This window comes from Phocoena phocoena, chromosome 10, assembly GCF_963924675.1.
Source record: "Phocoena phocoena chromosome 10, mPhoPho1.1, whole genome shotgun sequence".
Lineage (NCBI taxonomy): Eukaryota > Metazoa > Chordata > Mammalia > Artiodactyla > Phocoenidae > Phocoena > Phocoena phocoena.
This window is the reverse complement of record NC_089228.1, coordinates 64,875,450-64,888,720: the sequence shown is the minus strand read 5'-3', so window position 1 is coordinate 64,888,720 and position 13,271 is coordinate 64,875,450. Positions and strand designations below refer to the sequence as shown.

Genomic DNA, 13,271 nt, shown 5'->3' with positions numbered 1-13,271 from the left:
TCTGATCAATAGAGTGGCCTGGAGACGGTCAACATTATATATTTAAGTAACAAAAAGAAAGGGCTTTTGTTAAAATGACCCTCCGAGCGGCAGTCGAGCTCTAAGTGGACAGGAGAGTGCCATCTGGGCGGGGGCTGGCCTCCACCAAACCTGACTGTCACTCGAGCAAAAGGCCTTCCAGGAAAGGCCCGACATCCACAGCGTGGCAGGCCCTGCCCATTGTTTCCACGAGCTTCAAGAATCCAGGCTCCCCACCCAGAGCCCCCAAAGGTATGGCCAAAGGTTAATGGGCTCCAAAGGGAGGGCAGGAGGTATATAAGGGCCCATCAGACCAGTCAGACACCAGCGGACAAGCAGAGAGAGGCTCCGCCTGGCCCACTCAGACCACACTCACACTGTGAGTAGCCAGAGAAGGTGGGCGGGGGAGGTATCATCAGTAGCCTGAGGATGGGATGTGAGCCGAGCCCGCCCCGTCCAGAGCTCTCCGGGGTGAGCTGACCCGCTCCTGTGGCCCTCTGCCACCTTCAAATACCCACCTGGGCTTCAGACTGAGTACCCCGAGCTGGTTTCCAGCGTACGGGTTAAAGCTGCCCACAGTGGGCAAGCGCAGGGCTGCCCGGAGGCATGCAGGCTGGAGGGAGGAGCAGGGGGTGCAAATCCTGGCAAAAGTGAAGCTGTCTGGGGTCGGCGGTGCCATCGACTGCAGGCTGGGAACCCAAACCAGAGCCCAGCCTGGGTGCAGGGCCATCCCACTTGGCATGGGGTCTTGGCCCTGGGAAGTTAAGGGGAAGAGGCTGGGTCCCTAGGGAGACGACATGGCTGGGCAAGACTAGTGGGGCCCAGGGTTCCTAAAGGAGAGACAGAGAAGAGACAGGTGCCCCCTCAGCCAGAGCCGAGCGCCGGAAGCCTGGAGCCCCACTCCCGGTGACGGAAAAGGAAAATCAGCAGCTCGTCATATGAAAAGCCCTCGCTCCTATTCTGAGCTCCCCGGAACGCAAATGAATGTAGGTGACATGCTGGCTGCCAGTTGGAGCACGAAAATGAGCAGCAATTGGATTTTTGCCTTTTTTTAATTTAAAGTTTTTATTGATTCTTATGGAGTGAATTAAATGTGAACACCAGAATGAGAAGGGATCCATGGCATCTCCGTGAAGGAAATGGGACACCATTAATGTGACACAGCTGTGTCCTCTGAAAGGGAGCTGGGGCCCCAGAGACTCCACAGGGAAAGGAAAGGAGGAACAGTGATTCAGAGCACCCCACCCTCACCCGCGCTCTGTCACCTCAACAGAGCACAGGGCCTCAGTTTCTGAGACGTGGTCTTCAGTGGGTGGGTGGTCCGTCCCACCCTCCTGGGAATTTGTATGCAGCCGGCATGGGGGGCTTTGGCTGTCTGAGCTGTCATGTTCTTTCTCGTGGAGTTTTAGCGACATGGAGAGACCAAGTAGGACAGGGCAGTGGGAGAACAAGAAGACAGAGGGGCCTTCACACAACCAAGGAGACGGGTCCTAGCAGAGAGGCAGGACACAAACCCACAGCCTTGGAAGATTCTCTCCAAAGGGAGAGTCAAAGTTGGACCTGCAGGAAAGCTTGGAGGCCAGTCTGGGGCAGGACCCTCTCCTCCCAATGGAATCCAGCCCGCCCAAGGGCTGTGGGACCCTGAGGTGACCCCCAGAAGCTCTTTATCTGAACCCTGTAATCCCCCCACCGCCGCTGCAGAGGCTGCTCCGGTCTCCCTTCCCTGCTCCAGGGGCCTGCCCCCTGTGGTGCCCTTCTCCCCTTTCTGTGGGCAGAGGCCACATGGAGAGGGTATTAGGACGAGCGCCGGGCCTCAGAAGGCCAGGCCTCCAGCCCCCACTGCCTTCATATGGGTCTCTTCACCTCCCCAGGCCTCCTCCACTCCCTAGATCACACCTGCTCCCAGGTGGGCATGAGGAGTGTGCGGGAGAGGGCTTGGAATGGTAAGGAATCAACCAAGGCCAGAGCCCAGCAGGCCACGCCCCCCTCCACAGGACCATCCTGCCCCGGCCCCTCTCTCAAGTCCCTGCACTCCTGAGGTCCTCACGCCCGCCTGCTCCCTGGTGTCTTGGCAGCCCTCCTTCCCGCCAGCCATTCCTGACACACCCACTTCCAGGATGTGGGAGGGCCTCACACATGCTCACGCTGGCACCTCGCCAGCACTGGTGGCATTGGTGCGAGTTGTTACAGGGAGGAAGTTGTTTCTGGATGGTGGCCAGCAGGCAGCTGGACTCGCCGGAGCTGGGAAAGGGTTTGTTCCAGAGCCGGTGCTGGCCCAGAGGGATGGGAACCCTGCTCTGCTCTTAGATGCTGCTCCAAGCTGAAGTCTTCCAATCTGGCTCTGCCTCCGCATGGGCAGAGGGTCTCCGCCCTTCCTCTCTAGACCTGGGGTCTTGGCCCAGTGCTCCCAGGCAGAGCTGGAATCAGCTGGGCCTGGGTCCATCCCTTTTATCATCCTAGTATCGGCTCAGGGAGCAGGCAGGGTCCTCTGGATCTTGGGGCTTGGTTCTGCTGACAATCTAAGAGTTTTTTAATCTGCAACATGGGGTCCCTCCTACTTCATTAGCCCAGCTGACCCCAGGAGACCTCGTCAGTAACAAAGGGAAGGGCGAAGTGGAATGATTCTTCCCCGGTGTGTGTAGTGGGCAGGGCAGCCTCTCCTGGGTGCTTAGGGCAGAGAGGGGGCTCTGAGTTCCTCTGGTACAGCCCCACACCAAACCCAAGTCCAGACAGGGTAAGTGGCTTGCTCAGGATCACACAGCTCCAGGTGGGCCATGGACCAGAGCTGAGGGCTCCTGCCTCCAACGCAGCAGCCTGTCCCTGTACCCTACATTGGTGACAGGAGCTCCCTGTTTTCGTCCAGCTCCAGGATGCTGTCCCGCGAGGCCGTGGCCTTTCTGCTGGTGGTGCATGCAGCCACCATGCTGGCTTCCCAGACGGAAGCCTACATCCCCATCTTCACCTACGGCGAGTCCAGAGGATGCAGGTAAGATATTCCCAGGCTGCCCGCCTCCCCAGTGTGGCCGAGTTGACCCACAGCCCTGCTCAGCACTGAAATCATATTAGTTTCTCTGAGGCATAAGTGTCCCTTCGGTAAACCCACGTTTAATCAGCTATGCCAGGGACACTGAGGCGAATATGCAAAACCAGGACCCCAGATAACCCCAGACCCCAGCCGTACCCCCGGCCACTTCCACTCTTTCACTAGTGCCACAAAGGTATCAGTGGCTCCCACGGGCGACATCTTTTCCCACCCCTGCCCATCCTTCAGGGGAAGTTTTCAATTAACAAGCCAATAAATATTTGTGGAGCATCTCTGCAGCACAAAGGGCCACCCCGGGTGAGAGGCCAGACACGCAAGGAAATCTCAGAACCTCCCGTCTTCAGGGAGCTGGCTCGCGGGAGCCAAGACACAAACATACGAAAGATTCACTAATAACAGAAAACAAAATGGAGATGTCACAAGGCAGGATGTGATTAATTGTCCAGTAAGTAATGCTGCTGGTATGCGCTGAGTTCAGGGCAGGAGAAAACATGGTGGGCTGGTGCGGAAGAGGGGAACCTGAGCTGAGGGCCTCGAGAGAGAAGGATGGGGGACAGGTGGGCGCAAATGTCCGAGCGGGAAAGAAGGTGCCTTTCCGGGGAGTGGTGGCCAAAGCCTCCTTCTCTTTAGAGCCCAGAAGAAAACAGGGCAGGCTTAATGGAACTCAGGCAGCGGAGCCTAAGGAAAACTGGGCTGCTGGACCCGCCTCCCTGGGCCTTTTACTTTACACATCAAGGGGTTCTGAGTGTCTCGCCACCTTTGTTTCTCTCTTTCTCTTTTTGGCCGCGCTACACGTCTTGTGGGATTTTAGGTCCCCAACCGGGGATCAAACCCGGGCCCTCAGCAGTGAGAGTGCAGAGTCCTAACCACTGGACCACCAGGGACTTCCCTGTTTCTCTTTAAATGGGATGAAGTAATGGACGTTCATGTCCCATGTGTCTGAGACCAAGGCTCCAACGGGGATCCACAACTGAGTCAGTTCTCTGGGAGGTCACGTGGCCCTGAGGCAGAGCCTCTAGCAACGCAGTTTGTCCCGGGGTAGGTTTCCACACACCCAGTGAACAGCATCCTTTACAGAGGCCAGGCTGGACCCAGCTCCCCTTCTTCAGGGGTGGACATGCAAAGTGATGGAGGAGATACAGAGGATCCCCTAAACCTACCTTCGTCCACCACTTGGCTCCCTCTGCAGGAAAGATGACCAGCTGTTCCAGAATCACCATGTCCCAGGGCAGGCCCAGAGCTGAACCCCCAGAGTGTCCTCAGAGAAACCAAAGGAATGGGGGTGTATCTGATCTCAGTGCTCAGGGACCTAGCAAGCAGGATGCCCGGCAAATGTGGGGCTGGACAGAAAGAGTCAAACTCAGTGTTACACGAGCTGGCAAAATGGCAACCTAAGGACGCTTGGCGTTAATCTGCTCTGTGGTTTTCCTCCTCATCATTGCCAGGCACCGGCATTTTTATGAAGAAGCTGCAAACTCCTTCCTCCATAATTCATCTCCCTGTCTTGCCTCATAAATCACCTCCCAGGGACTCCAGTTTCGGGGCCACCCCACGGCGCCCTCACCATCTTTTTTATAGGCTCTTTGCTAAGAAAAACACATTTTCACACTTAATACGCAGGAAGGGCGGCCATTATTTTCAGCATTTTAACTTAATTAACAGTAACAACCTGGGTGTAATGTTTGAACTACAAAGGAATGGATTCCTCTTCGAGTTGACTTGTTGCCGGGCAAATCGAGGGCCATTGTCAAGCCGCTGGGTGTCTGAGACACCCTGTGAGACGTGCCTGGGAAAAGGGGTTCTTTTGGCCTGAGCGGGAGCTCAGGCCACTTAGCACTCTGGGTAGAGACTCCAAGGGGCCGTATGGGTGGTTGATGGAGAGTGAGTTTTGTACAGTTTTGTGCTCGACCCCTAGGAAAAGGAGCGGTACGAAGGACAAAAGAAATCCCTGAGTGTACAGCAGAGGTCCGAGGAGGCGGGCCCTCTGGACTCGGCGGAACCCTCGGAGGAAGAAGTGAAGGAAGTTACCAAGGCGAGCAGACAGGGGGGCAATGCAGAGAAACCCAGTAGGGGGATGGTCCCCGGCCACCACAGAATGTTCTGTGAACCAGACACTGAGGCAACAAGTTCCATCCTAGGAGGGAGAAACAGATACGAAAGATGAGACAATAAACCATTTTAGGCACCAAATAAGGAGGTAGAGTAGAGAGTGACGGTGGGGCTGGGGGCACTGCTTTGGCTGGGGGAGCGGAGGGAAGGCCTCTCAGAGGAGGTGACATTTGATGTGAAACCTGAAGCATCAGGAAGAGCCACCCATGCAAAGAGCTGAGAAGGAACATCCCAGAAGAAGGAGCAGGGAGTGCAAAGGCCCGGCTCAGGAAGCCCCTGGCGGGTCAGAGGCCCTCGAGGCCCAGCGGGTGCTGAGGGAGGGCAAGAGGCCAGCAGGGCCTGGTGGGCCAGGCAAGACGCCTGGGAGGCTGTTGGGGGTTCAGAGCAGGGAGGTCATCTGCTCCGACTCAGAAAGAACGGAGGCGGCAGGAGTGGAGGCAGGAGGCCGGTCAGAAGGCAGCTGTGGTCCTCAGGGAGAGACGACGGGGGTGCCGTTTCCTGCCCTAGACTTGAGCCGGGAGACAGCTACTGCGTCCGGACCCAGCGTCCAGGGCCTTGAGCGCCCAGTGAGGATGCACAGATTGTCAGGGCTGGAGAGAGCCTTGAGTTTGTCTAGTAGGACTCTTTAATTTCACGGACTCATTTATTCAGACGGAGAACACTTACTAAGCCTCCGTTACGTGCAAGGCACGCTTCTGGGCACTGGGGACAGAGTGACAAAACAGATAAATCCTCTGCCCTCATGGAGCTCGTACTCCCGGGGAGAACAGAAACAAGGTACTGGAAGCATCAGCAACAGAACGCAAGCAGGGTAAATAAGCAAACTTTACAGTAGGTCACGTGGGGATAGGTGATGTGGAGGAAAAGAAAACAGGGAAAGGAGATGGGGTGGGTGGTAATTTTAAATAGGATGATCAGAGCAGGTGTCATGAGTAGATTGGTGTTTGTGCAAAGACCTGAAGAGAGGGAGGGAGTGAACCATAAGGATATCTGAGGGAAGAGCTTTCCAGGCAGAAGAAACAGCCAGTGCAAAGGCCCTGAGGCAGGAGTGGGCCCAGAGGAGAGGGGGAGAGGGAGGAAGGGAGAGGAGAGGGAGAAGGGGAGAGAGAGAGAGAGAGAGAGCGAGCACTTCAGCCCAGGGTGGTCATGGGGGAGGCAGAGCAAAGTGGTCAGATTCTGGAAATATTTTGGAGGTACAAGCCCACAGGATTTGCTGAAAGAATGGATATAGGATGTGAAAAAAGAGAAAAGTAAAAACTGACTTCAAGGTTTTTGGCTGAAACACCTAGAAGGAAGGATTTTCCACTCACTGAGCTGGTGAAGCCTGTGGTTGGCTCGGGTTGGCAGGAAGAAGATCAGGAGGTCAGACTGGACCTGTGAACTGTGAGATGCCTGTTGGGCACCCAGGTGGAGATGTTGCACTGGCAGGTAGATATGCAAGTCTGGACTTTAGGAAAGGTTGGGGCTGGAGACATAAATGTGGGAGTCATCAGCGATTATATAAAATTTCAGGCCAGGACAAGGCGAGATCCTTGGCAGGGCGGGGCAGGTGGATGGAGAAAGAAGAAGTCCCAGGACTGAGTGTGGAACACTTTCCTGTAAAGGGGTCTGGAAGGGGGTGGGGCAGACTGGCAGACTGATATCTAGAGAGAGTGGGGGCCTTGCCAAGGTCACGCAGTGGTCAAGGCAGAACAGAGCTGGACATCACACCTCCTGTCTCCCAGTGAACACTGGCCAGTGATCTTTGCACCCCCTTGGGTCCCCACAGCAGGCTGTCCACAGACAGTGAGGTCACACATATGGCACAGAGAGTGACCTCGGTGCTGTCACTGCAGTGGAAGAAGGGGGGGCACTCTTTTCCTTCCTGAATGCTCCCTGGGCTCTAGAGGAGGGAGCCGGGAGTGAGTCCTCCGCCTTTGGGCAAAGGGGGAGCTTGCTCAGAACTGCCCTCAAAATGCACCTGAGACAGAGTTTATGGCACTGACCCTGAGGTTCCCACGGTACAGGCTATATCCGATGTAACATCTCAGGAGGCTTGGGGTGGGTACCTCTTGTCCCCTCTCCTTATCCTTAGAACCATGACATGCAGGCCAGGAGGTCCTTTCTGGGTCATCCAGTCCAGCCTCTTCATTTTAAAAGTAAGGAAACCATTCCCACAGCAAGGGAACAGCACAGGCAGGGCTGGAACCGCCAGCCTGCAGAGCCACCCCAAAGGTTGTCCTTCAGGCCTCCTGAGTCCACTTCCCACCCCCGGTGTGTCGGGTGGGAGGTGGGGGAGCTGGCCTGGGACTCCTCCATCGTGGGTCTCTGGAGAGTTAGGGGGTCTTGGCTTGTGCAGCAAGACCATTGAACCAGGAAGCTCTGAGGGAGCCCCTTGCTCTGCCCCAACAACCTCTCTTGGTGGAGAGCCTCCAGACAACTCCTCCAGGGTCTTACATGTGTCCCCAAGGTGCTAGAGAAAGCGTAGCCTGGAGGTCCCGGGAACGGACCCTGGAGCCAGGCCCTCTGGGTGTACTTCTCCCTCTGCTATTTAGTACCTGTGTGGCCTTGAGCAAGTTACCTGACCTCTTTGTCCTCAGTTGCCTCATCTGCAAAATGGGGACATTAATCCCCAGTAGTGTCTCTACATCGTAGGGTCATTGAGAGGCTTAACCTACGGAAAGCATTTAGAGTGACACCTGGCACCTGGTACACTCCCACGTGTTAGCTATTATCATTCAGGAGAAGGGGAGGGGACTTCCCTCCTCTGATCCCAGCTTCCCCCACCGGGGTGAGGCTGGTTGATCCTCCTCCCTCCCTGCTGGTCTCAGCAACTTCCGGGATCCAGCCCCGAGGTGAGAATTAGGGAGAGGGGCCAGAATTCCCAGAGGACCGCAGAGGATCTGGAAGAGTGGCACGGCTCCCCAACGGTCCCTCCAACCACCTGTAGGGCACCCAGGGGTCAACGGCGCACTCTGTCTTCTGTTAACTCTGCCTTATTTCACAGCTGACTGCTCCCGTGGAAATTGGCATGAGGATGAACTCCAGGCAGCTAGAAAAGTACCGGGCCACCCTGAAAGGTCTGATGTGTGAAGTGCTGCTGTCCAGCCAGAACGGTAAGCTGAGCCAGGGCGCCTCCGGGTTCATATTCCTGCGGTGTAGCCAAGTAGGGTTTGGGGGCTGTGATTTGTTTTTCTGCTTTGCTCTTGAGAACCTGAAGCTGCCTTCTACTGCAATCTCCCACACCCCACCCCACCTCCGAGGGGAGCCTAATCACAGATTTGGTGGGGGTACGGGGAGGGGGCGAGGGGGCGGGCCTCGGATGGCTGCCGGTGGTTGGGGAGGCCCAATTCCCCAGCCAGGGGCATCTCCAGGCCCTGCCTCCAGGGCTCAGACCCCTTTCCCTAACGCCTTTCTGGCAGAGGACCACAAATGACAGCAACCCTTCCCCCTCCCCCTGCACAGATCTGTTCCTCCCCTCCCCAAACGTCACTGAGGTTTAGTCTGGCCACAAAAGCCTGCATTTCTCCCCCCACCCCCCCCACCCCACCCCACCCCCACCCCCGTCCATTCTGCAAATCAAAGTCCTGAGCCCCATTTGGCCTTCCCCGGGTCAAGGTCGGCCTGAGTTACTTGTGCAAAGCTAGGTCCTATGTGACAAACAGCCACCAATTTCTTCTCCTAGTCCCTAGGAGGAAAGGAGAAAGTCCAGGGGAAAACGTTTGGGGCGGAGGAACTGAGAAGTTAAATTACTAGCCCCAGGCTATGGAGAAAGCTAGAGGGAGAGTCTGGCCAGACCTCCCCTCCTTCCTCAGACCTGCAGGCAGGTTTAGAAGGCGGTTTCACAGATGGACCTGATGACACTTCTGAGCTGCAAATTTCCTTTGCTTTTCTCCAGCAGCCAAGTGACAGGTCACCTGGGGGAGAAGCTGGATGGAACTCAGATCCCCCCACCCCCCATCCAGAGAGGCCCCGGGAGCCCATCTGCACGGCCCATCTGCTGGGCTTGGAAGGAAAACACCCTCTCCCAAGCAAATCCCCCTCCAGCAAATAAATCATGAAATATACAGAAATGACTCTTTTATTTAATATTTTAATTTCCAAAAGTCAGAGTCAGGTCATGCCATAAAGAGGGAAATAATAAAGCTCAGAGAGAGTTTGGCCATAAATGGTGCATATATTAGCAAAGCACGTGCCTTTTGTAAGTTCTGTGTGCAAATATTAATTGAGACCCACGAATCGGAAGATTTGCGCCGGCCCTTCCGTTCTAGGTAAGGAAGCTGAGTCCCGGAGAGACGGCATCTTTTGCCCATGTTCTGAGTCAGTGGCAGAGCAAGCACAGTAACTCAGGCCTCCTGAATCCTGGTCCATTTTCTGTTTACTGACTCGAGGTCTAATGGACCAGAGCGTTTTAAGGCCTCTGCGCGCAACCCCTTGCTGGGTAACTTCCAGCTAGCCCTTTAACCTCAATGAGCCTTTGCAAAAGCAAGGTGGTAATATCTGCCTTGAGATCTGGGGACGGAGGCACCAGCAAAAAGCACATTACTATTATTATTATCACCTTGTGACTACATACGCCAGCATCTATGGCAAAATTACACAGCCAACCCATTTCATTTCTGCCTTCTAAACAAAACTGGATGGGAAATTTCATTCTAATTTAATTTTACGCTAATGAATGTTCATTTATTTATAAACTGGGGCCATATAGGAACCCAAGCTCCATCCATAGGTTACCAGCGATTAGACAACACTGCCCATTCCATATCTCCACCCGCCTCAGCCACTTCAAGGGCTTAGCCGTGGATAACAGTCAGAACAAGATGACTCCAGCCCTTAAAAAAGACCCTCGCTTGGGGTGCTCTGAATGCCCCGCGAGGAAGCTTACATGGGACCCAGAGCCTGCACACAGCACGTTCACACAGTTTCCAGTGCACGTACTGATCAACCCAAGCACAGCTGCCGGATCCCGGGAGATGCTGCCCAGACACCCGCTAATAAACGGGGAGAGAGGGCTGCAGCAGGGCACGTGAAGGGAGGAAAAGCCACAGGAATCTATCTATAAAGCGTACGATTGGAGGAACTGGATCCAGAACTCCTCCTCGCCCTTCCGAGTTCCACCAAGTTCCTCCGTTATCAGTAACGCTCTCCAAGAAGCAAAAACATAAAATGTTCCCTGTCTCTTTCCTTGTGGAAAACACAGATTTCGCGTCTTTTCCTCGCCCTCTGCTGAGATCTGCCCCTACAGTGAGACCGCCTTCCCCCACCCCCAGCAGGGGGCGCCCGTTTCTGGGGCGGGGGGTGGGGGTGTCCCAGCATCCTCTGGGGAATTTTCCTGAAGCTCCTGAGGGTTGAAATGGGTGCTATGGAGGGAAATGAGACACCTAGGAGATTTCACCGCGGATGGTCTGCATCTTTTTCAATGGGAATTGCTTCAGCAAGCACAGCTCCTAGGAAGCGTGAGGATGCTGTCAGTTCCGCAGAACAGGCCGGTTCAAAGCTCAGCGCTGCAGCCGACTTGTCCCCCACCCTCACCCGGTGGCCTCTGAAGTGCTTCCCAGTAATGAGCCACAACGGGGACCCAGCCACCACCTGCTTCTTTATGCACAGCGCCCTGGCCGCCTGTTTAGATATGTTGGCCCCTTTCTTCTCTCGTTTTCCTCCTCCTCCTGCCACTGGTTCGATTTCTCATCATCGGCTCAAATAATTCTTTTTCTCCAATAAGCGCCTCCATTTCCAGGACAGTGGACTCGACTACTTACAGGACATGCACAGCCCTGGAAGAAATTAAAACTGGGTCAGGGGCGAGGGATAGCTTGGGGAGGTTCTGAACTGAGCCAAGGAGAAAATGACCATGTTTTCACAAAACAGAAGTAAAGAGAGACACACTCTTGATTAAAGCTAGAGGATGCCTAGACCAGGACCCAGCCAGCATCAGAGACAGGGAAAGTGCCCAGAGGAACCAGTAGGGCGAGGATGCAGCTTCTCAACATCTGGCTGAGATTTATCCAGCAAAATCTACGAGTCTTTCCAGATACCTGGCAATTACAGAGAGTTACAGATTACCCGTTTTCATCTGGAATGTACTTTTACACTTAGGACCACGGGTAATTATAGGGCGACCTGAGCCTAGTTTCACAAGATGGAGATGATGAGGTATTTTCTTGGTAACCACGTTGGTGTGATTTTAAAATTACTGAGCTACGTGGATTTGCCATGAAATTGAATACTTAAAAGCAAAGAGTAATTGCCTGATATCTGTACTCTATAATTTAGTGTAATCTAATCATGGACAAAGCCCAAAAGAAAATGTTCTGAAAGCATTACATTTTTCTTCATACACAATTCATTATTGACATTGGGGAATGTATTCCATGCCTCTAAAGGATCTCTTACCCACAGATTTCAAGGTGTGAAAGTAGCCAAAAGAGTGAGAGTTTTGTTTAATTTTCAGCTGCTGATGAAAAGCAGGTAACATAGCTGCTCATTAAACCCATTCTGACACTTTTCTGTGACTCTGTTTGCCCCTTCATTGACCTAGAGAGATAGGTCAGGGTACTGAGATGAGGCAGCAAGACGCTGGGCAGAGCTGGGGCCGTTCCAGTCCAAATCTGAGCCAAAAATTGCCCTACATCGTCCCCCTTTCCAACCATACTCTCCCAGTGCCCCCATCACGGTGTGACGCCACCCATGCTATGGTTCGAAGGAAGCCCAGAATAGCCAAGAGGGATGCACGAGGCTGGGGACAAGGTGGATCAAGGGCAAGTCCATGGTCTGGAGCATCTTTAAAGGACCTGATAAATGTGTGCAGGGCTTTTCGCAGGAAGAGAATGAGAAAGGAACCCACTAAAAGATTTATGGCTGTTATTATCATAAGGCTCTGCCGAGACAGAGAGAGGTCGGCAGGACAGCAGGCAGCACGGCAGCCCCTTGGGAATCCAGAGCATCCTCCAAGTGGCCCCTCATCTCTACTAAATGTGTGGATGTGGTTACGAAGTAGATTTAGATATTGGAGCTTGTTTTCCCTCTTTTGACTTTAAGAAATCAGGAAGACCAACCGCAGCCTGAGGTGCTCACCTTAAAAAAAAAAACCACAACAAAGTGATGAGAAAGGAGGGCACACAGGACAGCCGTTGACTTTGCAATATTGCCCTCTTCTTGGAAATGTGTGTTCCCATACTCGATAGGCCCAGCGGCAGAACTAGAAGAGACACAGAAAGGCAGACCTGAGAAGGCCCAAAGGGGCCTCGTGGGCAGCTCCCAACACGACACGGGCAGTGGAGGCAAAGAAGCACTAAAATGGAGCCCTTCGGAGGGGAAGACCTAAGGGTCAGTGTCAGAAGTGTGGGGACAGTCACGTGGATAAAAGCTGATGGGCAACAAACTGACTTCACTGAAGCTGGTAAAAGTGCTTTGAGGGTGGAGAATATTGATGGAGGACCCTGAAGGGTTATCAATCCAGGGAAGGGGTGGACTGGATCGGGGAGTTCAGGAGGAAAATGTAGAGGCCCGAGACCTGGGAGGAATGATTGACTCATGAGGTTTTATTCTTTATTCTTTTTTTTAATGAGGTTTTCTTCTTTTCTTTTTTTAAATTTTCCTTTTTTCTAATTTTCTTATTTTTAATTTTTAAAATTTTTTGGCTGCGGCGCGGCATGAGGAATCTTAGTTACCTGATCAGGGATCAAACCCGCGCCCCCTGCAGTGGAAGCGTGGAATCTTAACCACCTGACGGCCAGGGAGGTACCTCATGAGGTTTTTTCTGACTGAATTTTCCAAACAGATTGTGAGGCTTCTTCTTGGAGGGATGGGGAAGGGAAGCATGATTGTCAAATATGCTGTAAGTGGTGGCACATTACCCCAAAGGCCTGCTAGACCCAGCGAGGCAGAGATGGAGCGCTGGGGGATGGGGGGAGGGAGGGCACTGCTGCAAACATGATGGGTTCGAGGCTGAAGGGAAGACAACAGGGTTCGGGTGGGGCTGGGGGAGGGCTGGGGGTCATTTGGCCCTGGGTGTATGTAGCAGCAGCCGGGACCCCAAACACAAGGAAAGCTGACAAAGCCCACACTGGGGACCACCCCAGGGGTGGCCCCATTTGGGTATTTTTTTAAATCGCCCCGA

General features: G+C 53.9%; 1 protein-coding gene across 1 annotated transcript; it reads left to right on the top strand.

Moving 5' to 3' along the window:
• The first annotated feature begins 2,888 nt into the window (after window positions 1-2,888).
• On the top strand, window positions 2,889-10,488 carry MLN (motilin). The gene is given in 5 exon segments (XM_065885948.1): window positions 2,889-2,988; window positions 2,991-3,004; window positions 4,977-5,093; window positions 8,157-8,315; window positions 10,423-10,488. Coding segments are annotated over 5 exon segments (456 nt in total).
• Window positions 10,489-13,271: the final 2,783 nt, after the last annotated feature.